At 37.9% G+C, this 13,208-nt stretch overlaps 1 protein-coding gene across 1 annotated transcript in view; it reads right to left on the bottom strand.

The window, feature by feature from the left end:
* LOC145999684 (NFX1-type zinc finger-containing protein 1-like) overlaps nt 1-13,208 on the bottom strand; it is a 105,676-nt gene that overhangs the window by 60,982 nt on the left and 31,486 nt on the right. Inside the window, exons 4-6 of the mRNA XM_083136893.1 lie at nt 12,860-13,131; nt 10,009-10,152; nt 1,638-2,907 (exon numbers count right to left, since the gene is read on the bottom strand). Coding sequence (XP_082993019.1) covers nt 1,638-2,907; nt 10,009-10,152; nt 12,860-13,131 — 1,686 coding nt within the window. The remainder of the gene's footprint in view (nt 1-1,637; nt 2,908-10,008; nt 10,153-12,859; nt 13,132-13,208) is intronic.

The following is a 13,208-nucleotide window of genomic DNA, read 5'->3' as shown; positions in this document are numbered from 1 at the left end:
AATATTTCAAAATTTTCCTCAATTTTATATTTTATCGTATTTTAAGTTTTTATGGCTTGGTTCCCTGAGAAATGTAAAATCGAGGTTCCACTGTACATGATGTGTGCTGATTCAAAGATATAGGGTTTCTGTTTTGTGGCATTTGGACAGGTGTAATTGAAGAAAGCTTATTTGACATTAATATCATTATTACCTGGTTCAATGTTTTCTCTTTTAAGTGTGAATTATATGAAATTAACATCAGTGGAAGCTGTATTAGTGTTGATTGAAAAGAAATATATAAAATAGTGTAAATACTTATGATACTTCATCCACTGTCTTAAGGTTCATCCCACATCCGAGATGGCTTCAGAGTAGTCTGTTAACACTAGAAAGCTAAAATGGAAAATCAGTAACGATAAAGCTAAGCCATAGTCATTTTGACAACTTTACTCTTTTGCTTCCAAGGAAGAGTTTTATTTTGGCAATTAAAATTTACTTATAACATAAATTTAATTCTTATAGCCTTCTATAAGAAGGAATTAACAAGGAAAAAAGTTATAACATGATTTAACGTCCATAGTTACATTTAAAGCAACAATCTGTTTTGTATTCTCCATATATTGCTTCGGAACAATGGGTGCAAAACATATTTGTCAATTTCCTATTCTTTCATGGACAGAAAGTGCTGATATTGTTTCTCCTTCTTTCCTTTGCGTCTATTTCATTTGTAGGAGTATACACATCTAACATTTTTACCATGGACAAACGTAGCAGGCACGATAAGATGCACTTTGCAAAATGGTTCATCATCCATGGCTTCATAAGTTAAGTGTGTAGTTTGTTTTCAAACTGCCGCCGTTTCAGTGGTTCATCATTATTGATAACCTTGTTGTGTGTGTAAATCACAACTGTTCACTAGAGCAATATTTATCATGCCATAAAAGACAAAGAGCGGCCATCTTCTTGTCTTTCTGCTGCTAGTAACTAGACTCAATGTGTCCACCGAAACCTTAGTTGAATTGTAAAACTCTATTACAGGTTTTTTGGAAGTCTGATAGAAGGATGCTGTGCCATGAAGCAGAACACAACAAAATCAGAAAACCACATTGCTTAATTTTGATTTTGTATAACACAAGTGAATTTTTCATTGTTGAAACAAAATATAGATGTGCCAAATTTGCTTACATTAAAGTTAACGCTTCGTCAGAACAACTATGCAAGGTAAAATAATACCAAATAATTTATCAACTGGACAGCAATTCAATACAGACAGTATCCCTCCCCCACAGCTAAAGGCCAATTGAAGGTACTGAGGGTACGAAGTGCATCATGTAGTAAGAAAGGGAGGGGGAAACATTTTTGTATTTTCACGTCATCAATTTGACAAAGCCTTAGTTTTCTAGGGTTAACATCTTGTTCTTCGCATAGGAGCAAAAGAACATTTTTTACGTTGCTAAAGATGGGTAATGTAACAGGGTGCTGAACCCCCAATAATCTGGAAAATGTATTATGTGCATGTAAAAGAGAATAACCCCTACCCTCTCCCCAATAAATCAAAGATAACAACACTTGTGAGGAAAAAATAAAGTTATCTTGATTTTGAAAACTGCCAAAAACTATATTAAATTATTTTTAATTACAGATAAGAAACTTACCTTGAGATTTTTCATAGCATAACAATGGCACACTGTGTTTACAACAAGCTTCGACAGTTGCATCAAGCACTTCTTTGCAACTGGGTGTACACATGTGCCCACAAAATTCTTTACATTTATGTCCACAGGGAAGAATTCTCTGACATGCTTCCTTGCACATGTTTCTCCTTGGCTCTTCACAGCACTTTACTCTTATCGTATGTGCACAACCAGGAATTACTTTCTCTACTTCAACAAAACATTTTCCACAAGGTTCATAACACAGTTTGTAACATGGATGTCCACATTTTAACATCTTTCTGCATCTTTCCTTGCACTTTGCAAAGGATGGATTCTTATTACAAGCTAACTTGTAGTAGTGATTGCAATTTGGTAGTTTCATCATTACCAACAGTGTACATTCCCCACATTCTTCCCAGCATCTTTTGGGGCATACATGGTTACGAGAACAGCCTCGTATTACCTTCAAGCAAAGCTCCTGGCACTTGTAATTTAAGTGCTCTCTGTCGTCCAAAGGATGGCATATCTTCTTACACTTGTGACCACAAGGTAATTGAAATTCACATCTCATCGTACACTGAATCTTACTGACATCAGTGTTACAAGGAACGGACAGCTTATGTCCACACAGAGGTAAATATTTCTCAACAACTTGCTCACACGTGTACTTTTCTGGAAGTTTGCTGCAAAACCCTACAATGCAATGTCCGCACGGAAGCTGCTGGTTTACCTCTGCATTGCATGTATCACATGGTTCCCAGCATAATTTGCTGCACTTCTGATGCTTGCGCGAACACAAGAACCTAGAACATTTCAATTTGCATCTGTACAAGTTGTGACTCACGTCACGCGAATGGCACATATTTCTACAGGAATGTCCACAATCTAATGCAACATTGCATTGTTTGGAGCAACCACCTTCCTGCACTTGGCGGAAATCTTCCCTCTTTGACACGAACGTTTGTGCATTGTGGGTTTGGCATTTTAGGGTTAGGTACCTCCCTACGGCATCTTGATGTTCTAATGATTTTCTCACAGATTTCCACAATGAGTTTTCTTGCGTTAGAGTTTCCATGTTTCCTATCATGTAAAATCCTTTCTTAGCTCTGGACAAGGCCACACAGACTCTATTCCTGTCTCTCAGAAACCCAATGTCCCCTTGTGGATTACTTCGTACAAGAGACAGGAGAATTATGTCATTTTCTTCACCTTGGAAATTGTCCACAACTGACACCCTTACCAATTTTAGTAAGTCATCTTTGTTCCGTTCCTAGAAATGAAGACAATAATATACATGAGTGATTAATTTATAATACCACATCAGTTTATGTCGGGTACAATTCCTGCACAGTCCAACAAAATTTCTCAATCATGCATGATCTGCATGCAGAGGGGGAGTGTGTGTCTTTTGTACCACTCAGGCCTGTAGATAGAATTGATCTCTGGGGGAAGGGCTCACAGGTTAAGGGAGGGGGGCTTTGTAAAAAAAAAGTCCATTTTTGAAAAGTTTAACAGTGTTAAATGAAGGTAAATTATGTGCGTGTGTGTGTGTGGAAAGGGGGGGGGGTAATTAAGTTACATAAGATTTACAAATATATAAAAAACATCGCTTGAAATGTAAATTGACTGCTATTGAAGTCATCCCTTATTACACAATCCATACTAGCCCGACCCTGTGGCCGAGTGGTTAGCACATCGCGTTGCGACGCCAAGGGTCCCGGGTTCAAATCCCGGTCAGGCTTGGTTGTTTGTGAATGTCCATTCATCAATTTCATCATTTCATCACTTATCCCCATCTTCGCAAATTAGCCAAGAGGCACAAAACGCGAAGTAAAATAAACTAAATCAATTCAAATCAAAACAATCCATACTACTTTTGATGATAGAGATATTTATAATTACACAAAAAAAATGCACAATATTCAATCACAGTGCCTACTGTACATTCCACCCCCGGCCGAAGCAATGAAACTCCCCTTCGTTCTCAAAACTTAGGATCTGTTGACCTTTGACGCAGGTGCGGAGGGAATTTGCATGATGACATGAAAGTCACAGTTTTTGTTTAAAAGGAAGGTCACAACAGGGGTAGCGAAGGTACAGATAAATAATGTAATACAGTAGAGCGTCGATTATCCGAAGTAATTGGGGGACATGGGTGTTCGGAAAACTGGTTTGTTCGGATAATCGAACTGTACATGTTTATTTGCCAAAAAGAAGTACTGTACAGTAAATTTATTCATAAAAACAGGCATCTCTTTAAGTATGTATTACAAAGTAACGTACAAAGACAACTTTAGTAGGAATATATAGTATGTGGTACAGTTTATTAAACAAAAATATGTACATATTACATACGCATTTTGCATGAACAATACACACAGTACACAAAATTAACGTTTAAAAAATCCTTTATTTAATCCTTTATTTTGGTCTGTCTAAGCAAGCCTACACGCTTACGAGCAGCTAAGTCACGTACTTTTTTCATTACAGATATCTGAAAGTGAGCGAGTACACAGTTCGGTTAAGCGGTCGTTCGGTTGACCGACGTTCGGATAATCGACGCTCTACTGTAGTTATGTTTATGTTATATGAATTTATACTTCACCAAAGTTGTGAGCAAAATAATATGTGCTGTCTACATTTTTACTCTTCACTGCAAAAAAAATATTCTTCATTGCATTTTCTTATTATAATGAAAAATTCACTAAAAAGTGTAGTTTTTTCTTCCATTTTGCAAGAACGGGGAACTTAATATCATACAGTTCATAATCAACTATTGATATAATAATGATATGTTTTGTACTTGAAGACGGATTATTTTTGCACCTCTGTGGAAAAAGTGAAATGCAGATCCTTACTACATTCTTCAAAAATTGAAATTTTAGGCAAACGTGCAATCTTGAAATGCATAATTGCAAATTCATTGAAATTGTAAAATGCCGTTTATATGACACATTTGATCCAAATCTAGAAGTTTAACATTTGTATTTCAAGTATGACCACAGATAAAATTTATTATTGACCACTCCTAATATGGAAAACGCGTGGATGACGTATGGCGATGCGGCCAATCTCAAACTCCGCAGGATGCAGGTGACTTACACAGCATTGCCGCCTCGCTACAGCTACGCGGTCATTGCTGCGGGAATACTGGAAGTGCGTTCCGTTGGTCCGATCCAAAGCATTGTGGCAGTGTAAAATAATGAATGAACAATTTGTCATATTATGAATGAAATACATGTTCTTCGTATACTTTAGTTTTTGTTACATTTTCTAGCTTTTATCCAATCTTTATATGAACGTCATTTTATGTCGCTCATTTAAACAGAGTAAGTGCAATGATGAGTACGATTTGATGAAGGTGATAAAAGATCTTACCAAATGTTTGAACCTGTGACTTTTGGTTCTGCAGTCTCCTCTGAATAAGAAAAAATAATGTACCTGCGATGTAGAGTAACTTCAAAACAAAGGAAAACAGGAAAGAAAAAGTGCAAGTAAGGGATCTTATGTATATGTGCGAGTTCAGGCAATAATTCATGGTAGGAACACAAGAGTGATAAAAGAAAATTTGTATTTGTCAATTACAGCATCTGAACAATGCTTCCCTGTGCAGAACAATTTTCTTTGTAACCAAATCTTTCAGCTCACTTTCCATGTAAAAGCTGCTGGCTGAACACAGGTGGCGGCATGTGGCAACAAAGCGCATTTTGTCTTATCAACGAGACTGAAAACGCGCGAGCCGGTTGCCAAGATAAACAATTCTATCTGTCGTTTTCAATTCGCAGAATATGAAAAAATAACACATGGAAATTTGATTTTTATTCCATGCTCATCATTTGGATATGCTTTGCATCTCCATTGGGCTGATCATTATCGAGATTGCAACACTGTTATTAGACATTAATTGTGGCTGTTCCAAAAATTATAGAAACATTATATATAGCTGAGATATTCCCACATAAACAAGCTTCAATCACAATAAATTTCATATTTTTACAACTGGGTTACAAGAAGCTACACACAATTGAATTCGACTTACATAAAATACACACGAATTTACGAACATTTTTGTCTGAATAGAGAACAGACGGAGCTAAAATCAATTTGCCTTGCTTTTGTCTAAAAGCAGACACTTCTGGCTTTCCAATGAGGTATATTTGACTTCTTTCCTCCCATTGAGTACAATTTTACAAGCACGTAAACAGAGGGCTCAATATTTTTGTCACGGATAGTAGGATGTTTTGTAAAAGAAATGGAAGTTAATTTTTTAAAAAGCTGACCATTTTGGAGCTGGTTTGTGAAGCCAAAATTGTTTCATACAGCAGTTACTAATCAAGAAAGCACAAAAACATTTCTATTATCATTGTTGTTGTTATTATTATTATGATGATTAAGGTGGACCAATATGAATATCTAACAAATACAGGTCAAGTATAACACAGTAACAGATATTCAACCAAATTGTAAATGTTCCATGGAGAACACTAATAACTCCTTTCTTAACCAAATGTATTTAATGTATAAAATGAATGAAATATCTTCGAATTGCTGCAATGTGAAATTGTTTTATAAATATCAGTCGTTGCACTGATCCTTTCGGCAAGTGTCGGTGTAGGTGGCAGCACCACCGTGTATCGTACACGGCGCTAGTAGTTGCGTTCTCATGCGGGGGTAAGTCATTCGAGTGCCAAGTGGGTAAGATGGCAGGTGTGTTAGCAGTGCGTACGCGTGGTGAGTAACGGGCCGTAATCCGATTTCTGTGGGCACAGGGCAAATCCGCTGAGCAAGTGCACAAGGAAATGTTACCTGTTTATGTTTATCCAGGAAAGTCGTTTACAACTGGGTGGAATATTTCAATCGTGGTCGAACCAGCATCAGTGATACCGTTTGTTCAGGTTGTCCTACAGAAGTTCTTCTGTTGGATGACATGGCTCGTCCACACAGTGCCAATACCAGTCACTCACATACGGTCCCTAGGTTGGGAACGACTTGAATATCCAGCCTACAGTGTGGATTTGGCACCATCCGACTTTCATCTCTTTGGCCCACTGAAGAATCACCTGGGTGGTCACTGGTTTCAGGATATGGAGGAGGTGCATCGTGAAGTTACCAGCTGGCTACGACACCAACCACAAACCTTTTTGCTGCTGGCTTTGACGGACTCGTGAAATGCTGAGACAAGTGCCTAAATATTCATGGAGATTACATTGAAAAATAAACCACATTTCATCAGGTAACTATTTCAACTTTTCTTTCTATTCCATTTTGAGACTTATATATTGACTTACCCTCGTACATTCTTTCATTCAGTTCGGTCTCTTCTGATGGGCACAGGGTGTGTCGAATGCCACTTTTTTAAAATTTCAATTTTCTTCTTCATGTTCTTTCCATTAACACTAATTATTGGGAACTCCCATGTATATATTTCATCCTGGCTCAAATACCTGTCATTCCAATGTAAAACAAAACCAATTTCATCTCTCTACAACAATTAGTTCCCGAGCTACGAGTTTTTCTTCTTCTTCTTCTTCTTCTTCAGCAAGTTTGAAGAGAGCATGCTTGAAAAGTTCCCGTCCAGAGAGCATTTACAGATGCACGAGTCTGTCTGCTAAACGTTAAATTCTATGCAAAGATTGTGATTTCGTATAGTAATTTGCCTTTTCTTGCATCTGCATATTTAACTCTGTAGAAAGTTTAAGAAAACGAGCAATCACATAAAACAGTGTGTTTATTTTAGCTTCACTTCTCTTCTCTCCCCTCTCCTCTTCACACACACTTTCCAGTTGTGTAACCAGTGTAGTTTCAGGTTGTTTAAACTGAAAAGTATTGTGCCTTCATGTCAGCATGTTGTTCTAAAGAAATTTAAGTTGAAAATATCCTCAGGGGAAAAGGGAAGACTTTGTTACACAATGCAAAGAGGAAACAACAGAAAACGTAACTGGTTGTTGATGAATTGATAGTAATCTTTGTTTGTCGAACCCCCAGTCATTGTAGTAGGTTTGCATGACCAGATTATGCTACTCATTCATAGCTCCCCAATTTCCTCATGATGGTGGGTGGCAACCAGTTCCATATACAGGCCAAAATCTCATGACAAAAGTTGTTATGCTTCCCCCAGGAGACTTAAACCTGCATGCGTCCCATAGTCAAGAGCCCAAAGTATAATGTGTTACACCACACAGCCATGGCGCAGGACACAATACTGATACTCTTACTAATTATCACCAGTTTTGATACTTTAAGACTGTAATTAAAAGTTTAAAAAAATGTTGTTTAGCATTAGTGTATAAGTATTGTACTGCAATTATAAGCATCAATTTATCAGAGTTCTATTTCAAAATATTCAAGAATTACATCAGAATATTAAAATATCTCTTATGTAATCATCTAATATACTGTGCGATCCGTTTGGGATGTCATAAAAGTAAAGTGTTATACACACAAGGATAATGTACATATCTCTGAACAGTTTGCCGTACTCTAAGCAGTAAGATCGTAAGTTTCGAGTGAGTGGAGGTTTGCAGACTTCAACTGCGTGGCGGCGCTAGCATGCGTGCATGAGAGACAAAATGGTGGTCACACTACGACAGCGTGGTCAGTGCGTTGTATGGTATGCAAAATTGGGATACTGGACATCATTGTCTTTCAACAGGATGGTGATCCACCACATTGGACTCTCATAGTGTGGGATCATCTTAATGGGATATTCAACGATCGTTGGTGTGGCCGTGGTGAACCCATCCCATGCCCTGTGAATAGCCTGGACTTAATGCCTAAAGATTTTTTTGTGTGGGGGTACATCAAGTCATTGGTGTATGCACAAAAACCAGACTGAAGCTGACCTGCGAATGCAGATTAGAGAAGCTTTTCAACAATTCACTTCAGAAATGCTGCACACCACGTGGCGCAACATGTCTGCACAGTATGAACTGTGCCGTGTCCGCAATGGTGGACCTGTTGAGTGTGCTGGGATACAAAACCTGTGACCCTCCTACACATGTATGTACCATTAACAGGCAATAAATTTGAATGGTTTCTGGTATATAACACTATACTTTTATGACATCCCAAACAGATCACCCGGTAGTTACCTCACTCAATATTGGTACAAAATAAATGGAAATTTAGAATTTTGAATGATTTCCAGGGTAATTTAGCTCCGGGAAGTGCTGTGTAACATTTTTCACAGCCAACAAAAGATCAAAATGGCAGGAAAATATCGGACAGGTATCCAACTGATACTTCCTGATACCAACACATCAGCATCTGTGCCTCTAGTCCTGGTTCATCTTGCATGTGCTCTGCATTCTACACACTATTTTTTTCTTAGTGCAGTTCAAATCTTGATTATAACATTATCATATGTTTTCTTCTATATCTAGGTGTGCCATAATTATATCACTTCCACACTTGTAGAGTAGTGTGAGAACCAGAGGGACAGGACTCCAATTTATCAAATTTACAGGAGACAGGAAATAAAGCTTTCTTAGGAATATGTCAGACTCTAAAAAGAGTCAGTAAATTGGAGACACGACTGCTACGGATTAGAAGTGAAGATGACTCCAAATAGAGCTCTTTGGAGCAGATACATTAAACAAAACTAAAAACTGATTTTTTGGAGTTACGCTCCTCTGGTTCTCATATAACGATAATATCTTTTCTCTCTCTCTCTTACCCTTTCTCTCCTCCTGAGACTGTCTTATGACGAATGTCAGGTCCATTGGCGATAGGCCCCTTCTAAAGCCATACTGTTTCTCCCTCAAATATATGGGGGTCTGTAAGCAGGGCATTTACCTGCCACAAAGGGAGGCTCTGATCTGATTCCCAGGGTGGGTGTCAATATCTCTGCAAGAGCAGCTCTGGGCTCGGCTAGCCTCCATCGATGTGCACCTGAGAGCAACCCTAGGGGTAAAGGTGGCCAGAACATGGTGTTGATCACCTTTAGCTGAGATCAAGAATTTGTGGAGCCCTACCTCCACACACTTCTTGTGCCTCCATGGCCACCTTTTATTCTCATCTCTACTACTATCTTATATACCTTTGCTGTGTGACACAGTACTGTTATTCCACCATGGTTTTTACATTCTTTTCTGTTTCTCTTCTTGAATATAGGGAATATTGGATCCTTTGTCCAATCTTTTGGCTACTACCACTTCACTAATTTTAAAACATCTCAATGGATGGGGCTTTAAAAATTTTAAAAAACTTATTTGGATATCATTTACTGGTTTTATGCTATTATTATCTGAAGAGGGTTGCACTACGTTCCAATTAATTGTATAAATAACAAAGCTGAAAAACGTATGTCTACATTTATCTAATGAATGGCAGATAGCAATTTAAAAATTTCCAACACACTATTGGTACTTACGGCTCTCAAATAAAACATCTGGCTTGAGTAAAAAGTAAGTATTGTTATGTTGTCTTGATGATAGCCTTGATACACCAGGTATCTGCACAATTCTAGTAAGAAATGGGCCTCATGCTTATTCTGGTGACTACAGGAATCATTAATCTGTAACAAATTGGAATACATTGTAGTAAGGTGTTAGAGAAATGGTTGATCATGTACTACAGCATTAATAATCGTCTGCTGTATTTTACCGACTACACATTTCTCTAAATTGCATAAATCCATGAGTTGGAAATTTAATAGTGACAACTATTAATTTACAAATGATACGAAAGAGATACCTCTGTGACGTAGTCACCAGCATTGTGTACAACCTGTTGCCAGGGATGTGGAAGTCGTAGTATTTCTGTAGCAGTGGCTGTTCTGTTGATGGTTTGAATGAAGTGATCTATTGCCTAAAGAATCTCTGGAACAGTTCAGAAGCGATTGCCCTTCATCATAAATATCGAATCAAAGTCACAGGGGCTTAAGTCTGGGAACTATGGGGGATGGTAGAATATCTGCCAGCCCCATCGAGGTAACAAATCAGCCACAGGTTGTGCTACATGCACCCAAGCATTGTCCTGCAAAATGACGGAAGGATTCAGCAGAAAGTGTCCCCTCTTCTTTCGCAATGCAGGTTGCACGTTATGTTATAAAAATGAACAGTAACACCACAGACAAGTTAATAATTAATAAAATTATCTTGTCTGTGGTAATATTGTGCATTGACGGTCTGTCCTGGAGGCATGGCGAGAATTATCAGAACTTTTACATTAGTGGTGTTCTGACCACATAACTTTAGACCACGAACTCCAACGATACTCTATTCCTCACGTCACTGTGTATGCACCTAGTGTTGGAAGGAAGAGTCCATTTACTGGGAGGTAGCTTAGGTATCAAACTAACATGTGGTATAATGCCGTTTCATGGCGTATATACAGAAGTTTGCCACTATTAAATTTCCAACATACATAGAAGTGCCATCTACAAGCTGTAGTCTAATAATATTGGTTGCATGATTTTTATAAGTTTTTACAATTAATAATTGTGGGTTTTGTGCCTTTTATAGGATCACAAAATAAGAAAAAGACATACGTAAAACAATTTATTTTTATTAACAGACAATGCTGATTTGAAAGATATGTTTATTGTTTAGTTGTTTGTTTGACTGTCTCGATTGTGGATATTTGTTTTACTGTGTTTGATCTCCATCTGCTCATGTCCATTGGCAAGCAGGAATATAGAGCAAACAGTAATGTCAGCTAGCAAATATAACTATCTCTCTGGTATTCCTAAACCTGCAAGTCTATTGCTCCAGTAACAAAAGTTCTTGTATAAAACCATGATCACGGCATGCGCCAACATTGTGAATATAAAATCACTTTATTTTGATACATACCTCAAGACTTTTACCACATGATGTGATGGAAGTCCTGAGGTAGTAACTGTGTAAAAATATGTGTGTTGGAGATTTAATGGTAGCAACACTTTCTGTATATAGACCATTAAATGGAACCGGTTCTTCTCGCTTATGCCACACATTAGTTTGATACCTAGTTTACCTCCCATTAACACTAGGCACATGTGCAGTGACGAGAGGAATAGAGTATCGTTGGAGCTGGCCATCTACAGTTGTGTAGTTGCGTAGTCAGAACCCCACAAATATGAAAGTTATGGTGATTCTCGTGTATGACTGTGATGGTGTTATCTTAATGCATACCGTACCTCAAGGACAGACCATCAATGCTATTACTGTTCATTTTTGGAACAACCTGTGACCTGCATTGCGAAAGTAGAGGCAACACTTTCTGCTGAATCCTCCCATCATTTTGCAGGACAAATCTCAGGTGCGTGTAGCACAACCTGAGGGTGATTTGTTAGCTCAGTGGGGCTGGCAGGTGCTCTATCATCCCCTATACTCCCCGGACCTAAGTCCCTGTGACTTTGATCTGATCCCTAAGATGAAGGAACCACTTCGTGGCATTCGCATCCAAACTGTTCCAGAGATTCTTCAGGCATTAGACCGTTCCATTTGAACCATCAACAAAACAGGCACTGTTACAGAAATACTACAACTTCCCACATTGCTGCCAACGGGTTGTACACAATGCTGGTGACTACATTGAAGGGCTATAAACGTTTCAAGTTTCACATTTTGTATCATTGGTGAATAAATAGTTGCCACTATTAAATCTCCATCCCACTTAAGTGACATTTATATTCATAAGGTTTTATGAGCAAATATGATAAGAAAGATAATTTATTGGAACAAAACTGCCCTCTAGAGTAAAATTACAATAGGAAGTATAAGTATACGGCTGTGAGAGAATGAGGATATTTTTCACTACTAGTGTGGATGTGGACGAACTGCAAGTTGCAACAGTGGACGATTGACAAATCAGCAAATGAATATATCCCCCCACAGGCTACAACCTTGTTCAAGACAGAGTTGCCACAGGAGGAGCACCATGCTCCGTGTTGTGTCTGTTTTGCAGTAGACTTATGAGCAAGATGCACTGCCACAATCAACTATGTTTCACTTATACAAAGAATTTAAGGAGGCCGCGTATTGACAGCAGTCAATACACAACTTCTAATACTTGTATTGCACATTTATTTCTATATTCTGTAATGTCTCAATGATTCACAAAAATAAAGTAAGTAAGCAAAAAATAATTACTATTAAGTTTAAGTATTTCAAATGAGCAGGTCATTGCAAGAAGTTATTTTACCATATTTTGAAACTGGGTACATATATTGCTAGATATTTTTAAATTACTTCCTAATGATCAACATCTACTCTAAGGTAATCCAGAATTCTACTCACATGTTCCTCAGGAAAATTGTGGTTTACAAAGAACAGATTTTTACATACTCCTTTTATGTTCTCATATTTCTGCACTGAATGATGGTCCAGTAATCTGGGATATATTGTAGGAACAATCAGCTGAACAATTTCAGGCCGCATGCGATGCTGGACCAACAACTGTTCACGATGGACATTGTTGTTCACCATTCTCTCGAACAGAGAAATATCCAGATGGAATTCTCTAGCCAGATCATAGGATGCTGTAGAGGGGCGAAGCTGCTGGTGGTCACCTATAAAACACAACATTAACTTATCATACGAGTTAAGAACAAAACAGTACTTTGAAATGAATAATCTAATATACAAT

This window comes from Lepisma saccharinum, chromosome 15 (genome assembly GCF_977018435.1).
Source record: "Lepisma saccharinum chromosome 15, izLepSacc3.1, whole genome shotgun sequence".
NCBI lineage: Eukaryota > Metazoa > Arthropoda > Insecta > Zygentoma > Lepismatidae > Lepisma > Lepisma saccharinum.
The sequence above is the reverse complement of the archived record's forward strand: the minus strand, read 5'-3'. Positions and strand labels throughout refer to the sequence as shown.